Source organism: Stenella coeruleoalba (genome assembly GCF_951394435.1).
Source record: "Stenella coeruleoalba genome assembly, chromosome: 9".
NCBI lineage: Eukaryota > Metazoa > Chordata > Mammalia > Artiodactyla > Delphinidae > Stenella > Stenella coeruleoalba.
Window position 1 is genome coordinate 59,775,176 of NC_137155.1, and position 12,923 is coordinate 59,788,098.

General features: G+C 38.4%; 1 protein-coding gene across 1 annotated transcript in view; it reads left to right on the top strand.

Moving 5' to 3' along the window:
* GARS1 (glycyl-tRNA synthetase 1) overlaps positions 1 to 12,923 on the top strand; it is a 40,288-nt gene that overhangs the window by 9,668 nt on the left and 17,697 nt on the right. The window contains exons 5-10 of the mRNA XM_079931762.1: positions 605 to 693; positions 1,389 to 1,465; positions 4,824 to 4,969; positions 7,065 to 7,214; positions 9,850 to 10,012; positions 11,133 to 11,297. Coding sequence (XP_079787888.1) covers positions 605 to 693; positions 1,389 to 1,465; positions 4,824 to 4,969; positions 7,065 to 7,214; positions 9,850 to 10,012; positions 11,133 to 11,297 — 790 coding nt within the window. The remainder of the gene's footprint in view (positions 1 to 604; positions 694 to 1,388; positions 1,466 to 4,823; positions 4,970 to 7,064; positions 7,215 to 9,849; positions 10,013 to 11,132; positions 11,298 to 12,923) is intronic.

Consider the following 12,923-nt stretch of genomic DNA (forward strand, 5'->3'; position numbering starts at 1 on the left):
TGCCTGTTAAAGAGCTATTTTTCGCTATTTGTATAGTTTAGGCTCTCTCCTAATTTCAGCCAATTAAAACAAGTTGAATTCTTGATGATGGATCAGGACAGCCTATTCTTTAACTACTTGCCCCACTAATAGCTGTACAGAGATGATGCCAGTGTCCAACCAGGTTTCGGTGGCAGAAAACTCTTTCCTTGAGGTTCAGTGTCTATACTGAGTTATCACAAAGTCTTGGCTAGTCAAATTCCCTATGGTTTTGGCCTTTGCTTAGATCAGTAATAATAATGGGATAGGCATGGATTTATTGATTCTGCAAAGTAGCACAGACTTTATGACAATTTGTGGAAAAGTGTAATCTAGTTAGTATTTTTTTTCCTAAGGGGAGGAAGAAGTTGGGGAGAGGGTGGGAATAGATTTGAGGAAGAATTTTCTTTGGTGTACATTTTTATCTACCATGGGATATCTCATAATAGATATGGGAGCTTCCATCTTTCAGATATACAGATGTAAACTTTGGATAAATATATAGAAGGGAGATAGTCTTATAAGGTAAAGTTTATGGGTTAATTTGTATGAAAATGACTAATTGGCTTGGCATTTATTAACTTAGGACTTCTGGCCATGTAGACAAATTTGCTGACTTCATGGTGAAAGATGTAAAAAATGGAGAGTGTTTTCGTGCTGACCATCTATTGAAAGGTATGGTTCTTCATCTCAGATAAATAACCTTTCAAGTAGGATTGATCAAAACAAAGGGTTTGGATTAAACTTTTTTCTCAAGTTTTTAAATGTTTTCTTGGGACATAACATACAAAGAGTAAAGTGCACAGATCTTAAGTATGCAGAACAAGTCCCTTATTGACAAAGAAAGTTATATACAGATAATTAGAAGTTCTAAGTCATGGAAAGAATCAAGACAATATCATGACTGTCCCTGTAAAATCAACCATGGGATTCATATAAATTAAGAACATTATCCTTAGTTTCGTTTTTTTGCCTGCCCAACATTGAAACTCAAAAGTACATTGTCCTGGGGCTTCCCTGGTGGCGCAGTGGTTGAGAATCTGCCTGCCAATGCAGGGGACACGGGTTCGAGCCCTGGTCTGGGAAGATCCCACATGCCGCGGAACAACTAGGCCCGTGAGCCACAACTACTGAGCCTGCGCGTCTGGAGCTTGTGCTCCACAACAAGAGAGGCCGGGACAGTGAGAGGCCCGCACACCGCGATGAAGAGTGGCCCCCGCTCACCGCAACTGGAGAAAGCCCTCGCATAGAAACGAAGACCCAACACAGCCAAACATACATACATACATAAATAAAATTTTTTAAAAAAGTACATTGTCCTTTTTCCCATTGATTGAAATTGACATGTACTAATACTTGTTCTTATATAGCTCATTTACAGAAATTGATGTCTGATAAGAAGTGTTCTGCTGAGAAGAAATCAGAGATGGAAAGTGTCTTGGCCCAGGTGAGTACTTGAGAGATCGCAATAACCCAGGTAGGTGCTGTCTGTCTTTCAGCATTTGATAACTGTTGAATTCCATATTGTGCTGACCTGGTCACAATAGTAAAAAAAGGAGAGTTTACCTTCTGTCCCTCATATCATCTCTTTTTGCATTTTTATTTTCTTCTCTGTCAGCCTTTTGTGGCTAACCTTTATTTCTGTCAAACTAGCAAGTCAATGTAAATAGGCATGAAATTAGTTCTCTCTCCTTGGAAACCAGTTTTCTGGATTTAATAGCAAAAACCAGGACAGTGTCTAATGATGGATAGCGTTCAGTGTGGAGATTTAGGGCAGATATCTATATGAGCACTGTCTCATCAGCCACTTGATCTGCTTCTGGTTGCACTGTCCCTGACTACATGCTTCTTTTTAGAACCTGATGGAGCAGACCCCTGCTTTTCCTGTAGACCTTTAGTTTTATAACTTGTATTGAAGTTGACAAGTTTTAGGAAAGGCATTGAGATCGTCTATTCTGACTTTTACCAAGTGCAGAAATACCTTCTATATCAGAAGTAGTTCTTATCCTTTTTTTAGGTCACATACTACATTAAAAATATGATGAAAACTGCACACCTTTGCCCCAGGAAGTTGAACATGCCTGTATGTGGATGTTGCTGCTTTCTCACCTCATCCATCCTTTTATGCAAAGTACATTTCTCCAGCACCATATTTGATCATGAGGTCCACCAGGGCTCACCTCTTAAACTTCTTTTACTTCCTTGGATAAAAGAAAACAACCACCAGTGCTGTGTTTATATATTTTTTCTTTACATTGGTATATAAATGAGGCTGAATGTAGGACTCTAACTCTGCTTTTCTCTCATGAAAATTACTGGATACTTCTCCACTGTCGCCCTAATTTTTTTAAACATGCTGATTTTCCTCTGTGGTATCTAGCTTTCCAACATTAGCTGAGAAATTTTCTCCTTCCTCATTTAAATTGAAAAACCTCTTAATCTGGCTATTGACTCATCTGCCAATTTATTTTGAACCTTGTGAAGTATATTTTATCCCTTGCTTGAAGCTCATTGCTTTAGTGTTGTTACTCATGGTTTAGAAAATCAATTCTTGTTCTTTGATACTGTTATGGCCACACCCTCATTTCTCATTTCCTTCCTTTTCCAACGGTATGACCTTTATAAGAAAGAAGAAATAAAAAGCACCTCAAATTACCCTTAAATTATTCTGTTTCCCGTTCAGAATTTTAGACTTATTAAGGTTTTGTGTGCACATGTCTTTGAGTGTCCTTGATCTTAACAGTTTTGTTCATTTCCAAATAAATTGTCAGAGACAGGAAGTAATTAGTTGTTTTGTTAAGTCATAATTTATAGTTTGAGCACTTTCTGTTTCATCTCAGATACATGTTCCAGGAGAACAGTTTGGGTTTTGATTTGCCATATTGTATCATTTGTTGACCCTTGAACAACGTGGGTTTGAACTGTTTAGGTCCACTTACACTCTGCTATTTTTCAGTAGCAAATACTACAGTACTACACGGTTTGTGGTTGGTTGAATCTGCAGATGCAGGGGAACTGCAGTTATAGAGGCTCAGCTATAAGTTTTACGTGTTGTTCAAGGGTCAGTTGTATATAGCTGTCAATTTAATCTTTAGTGAAATGTTAGGAACCCATGGAAATGGCCTGATACTCAGAAATGGCCTCAGTGGATTCCCTGGCCAGAGGTGCATCTGTTGCTTCAGCACATAATGGCATTTTCTGGACCTGTTAGTGCCTGTGACTCCTTGTTAGCTTTATGAAGCATGATAGTTTATCTAAAAGGCATTGAGGGGGCTTCCCTGGTGGCGCAGTGCTTAAGAATCCGCCTGCCAATGCAGGGGACGTGGGTTCGAGCCCTGTTCTGGGACAATCCCATATGCCGTGGAGCAACTACTGAGCCTGCGCTCTAGAGCTCGCGAGCCACAACTACTGAAGCCCGTGCGCCTAGAGCCCGTGCTCCTCAACAAGAGAAGCCATCTCAATGAGAAGCCCACCCACTGCAACGAAGAGTAGACCCCGCTCGCTGCACCTAGAGAAAGCTGCGTGCAGCAACAAAGACCCAATGCAGCAAAAAATAAATAATAAACTTAAAAAAAAATTAAAAAAACATAAAAGGCATTGACGGACTTCCCTAGTGGCACAGTGGTTAAGAATCCACCTGCCAATGCAGGGGACATGGGTTCAAGCCCTGGTCCAGTAAGATCCCACATGCTGCGGAGCAACTAAGCCCCGTGTGCCACAGCTACTGATCCTGCGCTCTAGAGCCCGCGAGCCACAACTACTGAAGCCTGTGCACCACAACTACTGAAGCCCACGTGCCTAGAGGCTATGCTCTGCAACAAGAGAAGCCACGGCAATGAGAAGCCCGCGCACCACAACAAAGAGTAGCTCCCCGCTCGCCGCAACTAGAGAAAGCCTTTGAGCAACAATGAAGGCCCAATGCAACCAAAAATAAATAGATAAATAAAAAATTTTTTAAAAATAAATAAAAGGCATTGATTCACCCTCTGTGGTTAAGAAGTGAGGTAGAATCTGTTCTCCCCATTTTACAGATAAGCAAACTGAGGCTCAGAGAGATTAGGTTGGAACTTGATCCTGAATCACACAACCCATAAGTGGTAGAGTTGGGTGATTTACCCTGGTTTTTCTGATCCCACATGCCATCACTCATTAGTTGATTTATCTAATTATTTTATTTCTATTAGAAGTGTTTTTTTTAAGTTTTAAATATTCTTTACTATTAGATGGTTGGTCATAGTCATTTGAAGGTTTTGAATTGGAGCTCATATATCATTTTAGAGGGTTTGGCATTGATATCAATGTATAGGATATGCAGTGCCCTGGAAAATGCAGAAGTGAATAAGACACAGCTTCTACCTTCAAGGAACTTAATATCTGGTGGGAAAGGAAAGTTACATGCACATTTAATTAATAGACAGGGAAGTGCACCTGGCTCTTAAGTGTACAGAGTAGTAAAATTCAACTGTGAAAACTTATTTATGTGATTCAGATTCTTGCCAACCAGTAACTACTATAATTGAACAAGAGGTATTTTACCTTATCTTTCATTGTATCGTTGTATCTTTCAATGGTATGCGTGTGAATTTTAGGTCGGTCCCAGAAAGATACTCCATTTCTCTGTTGGTAAATGGAAAGAGTATAAACTGTTTATGGGTTTAATGTAAATATCTTGAAGGTTAGGTTAATTCTGATGGTTTTATTTTGGGTGAATTTTAATGATGGATGGGGTTTTATATATAATACTTTATCGTATGCCTTGTTTTTTCTGTCTTTTACACTGATCATTTTCTTGATGTATTCTTTAGCTCGATAACTATGGACAGCAAGAACTGGGGGATCTTTTTGTGAACTATAATGTAAAATCCCCCACTACTGGAAATGATCTTTCCCCTCCAGTGCCTTTTAACTTAATGTTCAAGACCTTCATTGGGCCTGGAGGAAACATGCCTGGGTATGTATCACTTATTGTTTATGTAATGAAGTTATTAAAATTACTTGTAATAAAAGGTAAATATCAATATCAGCCATGAAGGAAGATGTTTGAAAAGTGATTTGTAGAAAGTATAGACAAATATATTAAGGAGAAATAATGACAGATGTATTCTTAAATTTTATTTCTTCTAATTCTTTCTGAATATAGTTTTTATTTTTTAGTATATATGATGATTTTTTTTTTGGTCACAAAATAAACACAGAAGTCTGTGATCATCACATCTTGGAGTTATAGCTGCATAGGGCAGGAGAGAGGGTTGAAGAACGATTTTGAAAGACATTGAACTTACTGTCGAAGGAGACTTTGGAAACCATTTGTTGTAGATCAGCACTGCCCAGTGGAGCTTTCTGCAGTGGTGGAGATATTCTATAATCTGCTGTCCAGTATGGCAGCCACTAGCCACATGGGGCTGTTGTGTACTTGAAATGGGGCTAGTGCTTCTGAGGAACTGAATTTCTAAATTTATTTAATTTTAAGAATTTAAATAGACATGTGACTAGTGACCTACCATGTTGGACAGGATACGTTTAGTTTGCTGATTCAAGCTAAAGTGTGGTTTTCACAGATAGAGTAAAGAAAACCTGAGCAGTTTACAATATGATTCAGAAGAAGAATCTGTATGTCCAGATTCCTTGTCCATTGTTAACAAACTTAGTCAAAGTATTCCATCTCATAGCTTCAGATGTTTTTCTCATGGTCTCATTTTAGGGGAAGAGGATGGGTTTTGCTAGATGAAGCTAGATAGATCATATTTCCTGGAGTAGAAACTAAAGAATAATAAAAATTAATTGTGACAGAATGTATTATTGGAATTATTTTAATAAGACAGTGGGTTGATTTAGGATATTTTGTGGAAAGAGGCCAAGGGTGAACCTTTCATTTTGGCAATACATACAGAGAGTCATAAAATGGGCATGCCCTCTGACCTGCCTTCCCACTCCTGTGAATTTATCTAACGAAATAACTCAAAGGAAAGGAAGCTATACTTACCAAGAGTGTATAAATGAAAAGTAGAAATAACCTATTTATCCCATAGTTTCAGGACGGTTAAATAAATTTTAGTAAAGTAGGTTATTTTAGTAGAATACTCTGCAACTGTTAAATATGAGAAAATTTTACAATTTTTTTAGAAAATACAAAAGTATAAAGTATAATTTAGTACACTCTACTTAATAAATGTACATATTAACTGTAACTATACTTATATTTGGATAAAAACCACAAAATGAAAAGAGTTGTTGAAGAGAAGAGTGAGACGAGAGTAAAATTTTAATTTTTCTTTACTTTAAAGTTGTTTTCATAAAACGTTTCTTTTGAAGTAGGCTGTTGGGAGCGCTTTCTTATGTGATGTTTTGCCCAGAATATTGTCTCTGAAATTGAGAAGAAAACAATGGCTCTCAGGGTGTATTTGAGTGACTGTAACTTTTTGAAATGTGGAGAAATACAGAAGAGGCCTCTGGCTGAAGATATAAAGTACCACAAAGAGTCGATCATTCTGGACTTTTCTGTTTCTTTGTGTCTCTGGGTACAAAGAAGAAAATGATATGAAAAACCCTGAAAATTGCTTGCCATGGTGTGATGATTGTGATGAGTGAGCTCTAATGTTAAATGTCAGCCCATACCGGCTTCTTTTTAGCTCCACGGTTATGCTTTAATATGTAGGTTAACAGCAGAGGTATACTTACTTTATTTTCAAAAGGATCTAAAATTGTCATCTGCCTCCAAAGTAAATGATTAGTCAGGAGAATATCAGAGGTTTTAGAGATATTGTAAGAGAGGTCGTGTGTGATTCACTGGAGTGATGAAATTAAATGACATGTCTAACAGTGGTATTGCCCTGCCAGCCACCTGATACCTTCTCTATTACCTGTTTGAGAATGTTTGCTACTGAGGAAAATTTCTATTTCGAAAACTTCTTTTTATTTTTAGGGCCCATACAGCTTTGTGTGAAGATAGTATATTTAGGACTTTTAGGATTTGTATCTAGAATTTCAGATTTATTGGAACACATAATTTCCTCCTTTATAACAGACTGATTTGTTTAAATTTCCAGATACTTGAGACCAGAAACTGCACAGGGGATTTTCCTGAATTTCAAACGACTTTTGGAATTCAACCAAGGAAAGTTGCCTTTTGCTGCGGCCCAGATTGGAAATTCTTTCAGAAATGAGATCTCCCCTCGATCTGGACTGATCCGAGTCAGGTACTGCCCATGTTATTCTTCTGGTGAAATTAGTAAATGATTTTGGCATTGAAGTGGAAACAAAAGCTTGCTGTTTCAACAACCTTTTTCCTTCTTACGTGATTATATACTTGTTGTTTGTTTGTTAGCTCCAAATGTAATCTCTGGGATGATGGACAGTTTTGAGTGACTGAAGTGGACTTGAAGGGAAAGGAAGGAGGGTGAAGAATAGCTGAAGTTTCACATCTGATCCAAAATGATCTTTTCTCCTTGTTCATCTTATGTTTTGAGGATGGCAAGATCTTGATTGTCTACACCGAGGCATTTTCTGGCGGTGGTGGTATAGATGAATGTAGGGTGAGGTGGGGAGGAAGTGATGGTTAGGGCAGGAGGGCCATTCTAGGTGTCCAGGGCAGATGACATTGCTGGTATTGGGGTGAGGGTGTTTCAGCAGCCAGATGGTGTTCCTCCAGATATTTGGGGCACCTTTATGACAGTGTCCAGGTAGCAAGCTTACCGCTATCTATGCTAGTTCAGATGCTCTCTTGTCTCTATTGTAATAACCTCCCTTCATCAGGTGTATCCAGAATGTGCGGGAAGGCATCCTGGCACTTCTGAGTTACGTTTTTCTTTAGAAACTTATTATGACTTAGATATTTATGACTTAAGTTTTTTGAGATTTCTATACATTTTCTTACTGATATCATCTCTTAAGGTAGTAAATTCAATATAAACATGGGATATATAGGTAAACTTAACTTTCTTAGACTCCAAAAGTATTTTCCACAGCCCCAGTGACCTTCATGAGGAAGGAGCTTGCACAGCCTAGAGAAATGGAGTGGGGAGGACCCTCCTGGACCTTGCTGCAGAGAGAAGAGATAGTCCTAAACTTTAACTAGGTGTTGTAACAATGAAAAACTTGTCAGACTTAAATCTGTTTTATTTCTCAGTGTCTGGGCTTCTTCGTATCTCTTCTCGTCTTGCTTCTGGGCTTCCCCTCTGTCCCAGTAGTGTCTGCACGCATGCTTTCAGAATACTGAGGAAGCTGTGTGAGACTGAGCTTGTCTAAAGCCACTGTTTTGGAGACGATTTACATCAAGTAGAGTAGCTGTTGGATGATTATAAAGGACCGTGAAGAAAGCAAAACCTGGGGCCTGTGGAATAAGAAGTGGTAAATAGGAAACCCAGCTCAGAACAGAGGAGCAATCCCAGGAGTTAACTGGGGAAAGTCTCCTGGGGCTTCCTGACATTTTATTCCTTGGTCACTTTCAGTTCAAAATATTCCATCTGGATTTTGGTTGGTTTTGTCATGTGCTTCTGCAAGATCCTGGCTGGAAATCCACTCATCCTTCCACGAGTCAGTATCCCCATGGCCTTTGTTTCATGGTAGGGCTAGGACTTGTTTGTTTAGTGTTTCTTCTTGACATAGAGTTATCAGGTGATATGTCTTTGTATAGCTATGATTCCTTTGATTTAGGTTGGGAGCATTGGATTGTTCATATGAAATTTTTTTTAATTAAATTTTATTTTGATTGGCTGGCTCTGTCTTCTAGTCCTGTGTCTATTTTATATCTCCAGGGTTCCAGGTAGACTCTTTGAACTCAAAGACAACAGACAGCTGATACAATCAGTATTAGTGTTGATTTCTGTCTCCTGTCTTTGAGCTGCGATTACTTCCAGAACAGATGGAAAGACTGGCAGCAGATGATTTGGGGATTCTGGACAAGGTCCTTATTTTAGATGTTCTGTTGCTGTCATCCCACTTGGAAGCTGTGTGAGGACAGACATCATGCTTTTCTCTCTCATATTTCTATGCGCACAGAATGTTTGATAGCTGTTGAAAGACAAGACATAGGTGCTGCTGGACCAAATAAGGGATACCATTAAAAACTAAAATTGAAAAAACAAAATCAAAACTCTTTTGCAATGCATTTCATGTATTTTTAGGAGCCATTTAAGCAATTTTTCATTACTTCTTAAACATCTGAGATAATCATGAAAGTGCACTAGTAAATTGTGTGTGTGTTTTAAAGAAGAGAGACTTGATTTTGACTCCTAAAATTAACTTAAAACTCTTTTCCACCCAATAGCTACTAAATTACCATTCAGGGAAATCTCTTTGGGAAACCATTACTGTGTGCCTACTTATTTCATCATTATGCAGTTAGCTTGATGTTAGCTTTTTCAATTCATGCCTTATGTCCTCTGCCTTGAATAACACTTTATTTGAGAAGCTGCTACTCTCAAGACACCAGCTGTATGGTGCCATTAGCAGTCATTTACTTGTTCAGAGCAAGAAAAAGGAAGAAATCACACTGTTACAAAAGCTAAAGGATAATTTCAATTCACTTTTAATTTCCCATTCTATGAAAAGTAAATAATCAGTAGCTTCATTTCGTGTACGTCTATAAAGACTTGCTAATGCTTTAAGGAAAATCATTTTATTTGGAAGCCATTATTCAGTATCTCATTTTTTGTGTGTGTCTGATGTTCGCTCAGGTTTTCCTAACTTTAAAAAACTGTATCAATCTGTTCTCTAAAACTGTTTTCCGTATCATTCTATATCATTGTAGAATGAAGTTGAAAATAATGGCTTTTGTTTATTGTCTTTTATAGTGAAGTGTGCAACTTTTATCCCTTATATTTCGGCTTTCAGAGAATTCACAATGGCAGAAATTGAGCACTTTGTAGATCCCAGTGAGAAAGACCATCCCAAGTTCCAGAATGTGGCAGACCTCCACCTGTATTTGTATTCAGCGAAAGCCCAGGTCAGCGGACAGTCTGCTCGGAAAATGCGCCTAGGAGATGCTGTTGAACAGGTAAGATTCCATAGGTAACTTAATTTAGATTATACCTATTCCAGGTTTTCGGCACTTAGCAAATTCTGTGTACTGGATGACAAAATATTGTATTTTGGCAGGCATTTTATTTTGATACAGTATGTGTTTTTATACAGTATTTATTACACACTATTATAGTGGGAGGAAATTACCTGAACACGCCACTGTGTGGACCATTGGGGCTAACATGAAAAATATGTTTAGCAGAGCACTTGGAAAAAAGTTCTTGGTTTGAACTGTGCCCCGTCAATCTGACCTTTAACAGTGTATATAATACTTTGGGGGAGACATTTTGACTCACAGAAAGCAAGCCCTCTGGATTTTAAACTCTTCTGCATTACCCATAGCAATTGGGGTAAGGCCTTGCCTGTAATAGAATTTCTCCGATCATTTGCTTGGAGAAATAAGTGAGTGAAAACATTCCAACGGTAGCTGCTGCCTAAGAGTGGAATGAATTGCCCTGGGAACAATGAGCTTCCTGTCTGAAAATATTCAAGTAGAGGCTGAGTGATAACTTGTCAGTTGTTTTGCAGAAAAGAGCCCTGCAGGGACTAGGAGACGGGGCTAGACGATTTCTAAGATCCTTCTGTACTAAAAATATAAGATTACATGTACTATGTGGGATTCACAAATTTCAGTGGGTAAGAGTACATTAAAATCCCCTCAACATGTCTTATGACTTTTGCTAATTCAGAAGGAATATATTTACAATTCCTTAGGACCATTATTATGAATGTCATTTTTAGCACTGTAGGTTTAGAAGGTATGAGGTATTAGGCTGAATTTTTGCTGACCCAGTGAGTATGGTAGAAAGATGACGCCAATAATGATGCCATTATTATCTGCTTGTTCTCTTGACAGTTAAACCTTTTGAAAATAGCCAAGATCACATTTTGGGTATTTAAGATTGTTCTGAAAGCTGGATAAATTGGCTTACCTTGTGTTTCAAAAATGTTTCAGTAGATGATGAATAACTCAATGGAAAATGGTACCTTGGCCTTCAAAAGCATTAATGTTTGTGTTTTTGTTCGTTCCTCTATGCTTGCTTGCGTGATGCTTGCCTATTTATCTACTTAGTTGTCTATTCATTTATTTTTAGGGCGTGATTAACAACTCAGTGTTAGGCTATTTCATTGGCCGCATCTACCTCTACCTCGTGAAGGTTGGCGTATCTCCAGATAAGCTCCGCTTCCGACAGCACATGGAGAATGAGATGGCCCATTATGCCTGTGACTGTTGGGATGCCGAATCCAAAACATCCTACGTAAGTAGAATGCAATGGTTTTCACCATGTGATTTTCACATTGTTAACCTAGAAGCATGGATATCAGAGTTGCCTTTTGTGTGTTTCATGTCAGAGTGGAACAAAAAGAAAAAAACAGATTTCTTCCTGAGCTAAATGGAAAAAGTAGTTGCCCCCCTGCGCTCTCATAAGTGGGGGTCTACTCTTGTGTCCCAGAAGCCCTTTGTAGACTTGGATGGCTTTTACAGAGAGAGTAAGAGTGAGAGAGAGCGAGAGAAGGCCACTGATGGGGCAGTGCTGGTGTGTCCTTTCCTGGTGTGGGCAGTGTGATTGGTAATATCCCTGAGTGCAGCTAAGATGGGGTGGCCTTCCTCCTGACAAGGACCCCGGCAAACGTTGGACGTGGTGGTGAGGCTGAGTAAAGAAGGTCATAGTGCTCTTAGTTTCGAGAGTTACTTGGTAGATTTGGGGGATAGACTAGTAGATTCTGATCTCTTGTTTAGGAACTACCTTTTCTCAAATTCTGTATATTTAATAATAATTCAGAGAAGACCTCCAGGTTACCTCTTCACTGTTGCTTCCCACCCCCAACCCTCAAACATGAACATTAGTGCTGAAACTTAGGATTGAAAGGCATTTGGATATAGGAGATGCTTCCTGCATTGGTGGCAGTGGGAACAGGGTGGCATCCAAAACAAGGGGGCCAAGAGCCTTCTGGCGTCTCCCTCGTTTGGTGCTAGGGAGGCTTCTCACCCATATGGAGACTTTAGCCCAGGAGTCCGTGGTTCCCACATGTCCTTGGTTGCACTTTTTACTTTTTAAAGTGACTTCCTTTTAATGGATACATTTTTTTTAATTAAAAATAAAAGTCATTAAAAAAATGATGACCCCTTTTTGTAAAACAGAAAGCAAAAAATAATTCTTAAGTGTGTTATGTAGAAAGGGAAACTTCCTATTGTATGCTCCCCAGAAGTGTTTCATGTCTCTTTTCTAGATCAGGCATGAACAAATGTTTTCTTTAGTAAATATAGTAAATATTTTAGGCTTTGTGGATCTCTGTTGCCTCTCTTCTTGGTTGGGGGGTTTTGTTTTCGTTTAACAACCCTTTAAAAATCTAAAAACCATTCTTAGCCTATGAGCCTTGGTTTGTCAACCCCTATTCAAGATAATTTTATATGCTTTACAAACATATACACATGTGTACATGCATAATGATATGCATATACCTGTAGTGGCTGTTACTGATATTGTTTTTAACATGTTCTCTTTCCTTTGTGGAATTAGGAAAGAATCTGTTAGGTTTTTCTTGTTACTTTACTTTCTTCACAGGCTTACTTGACATATGCTAAAATGATAGTGGTAATTATTTTTGAATTGTAGGTGATCATTAACTTCAAAATGTATTCCATTTTCTGGAATTTCTTTTCATTTTCAAATTAAGCCAATAAACTATTTTCTGTTTTGTATAAGAAGATTTCAAGCTAAACTGGACACAAAGTCTTTTTTTTAATAGATTTATTTTTTATTTTATTTATTTATTTATTTATTTATTTAATGGCTGCGTTGGGTCTTCGTTGCTGTGCGTGGGCTTTTCTCTAGTTGCGGCGAGCGGGGGCTACTCTTCATTGCAGTGCGCAGGCTTCTCAT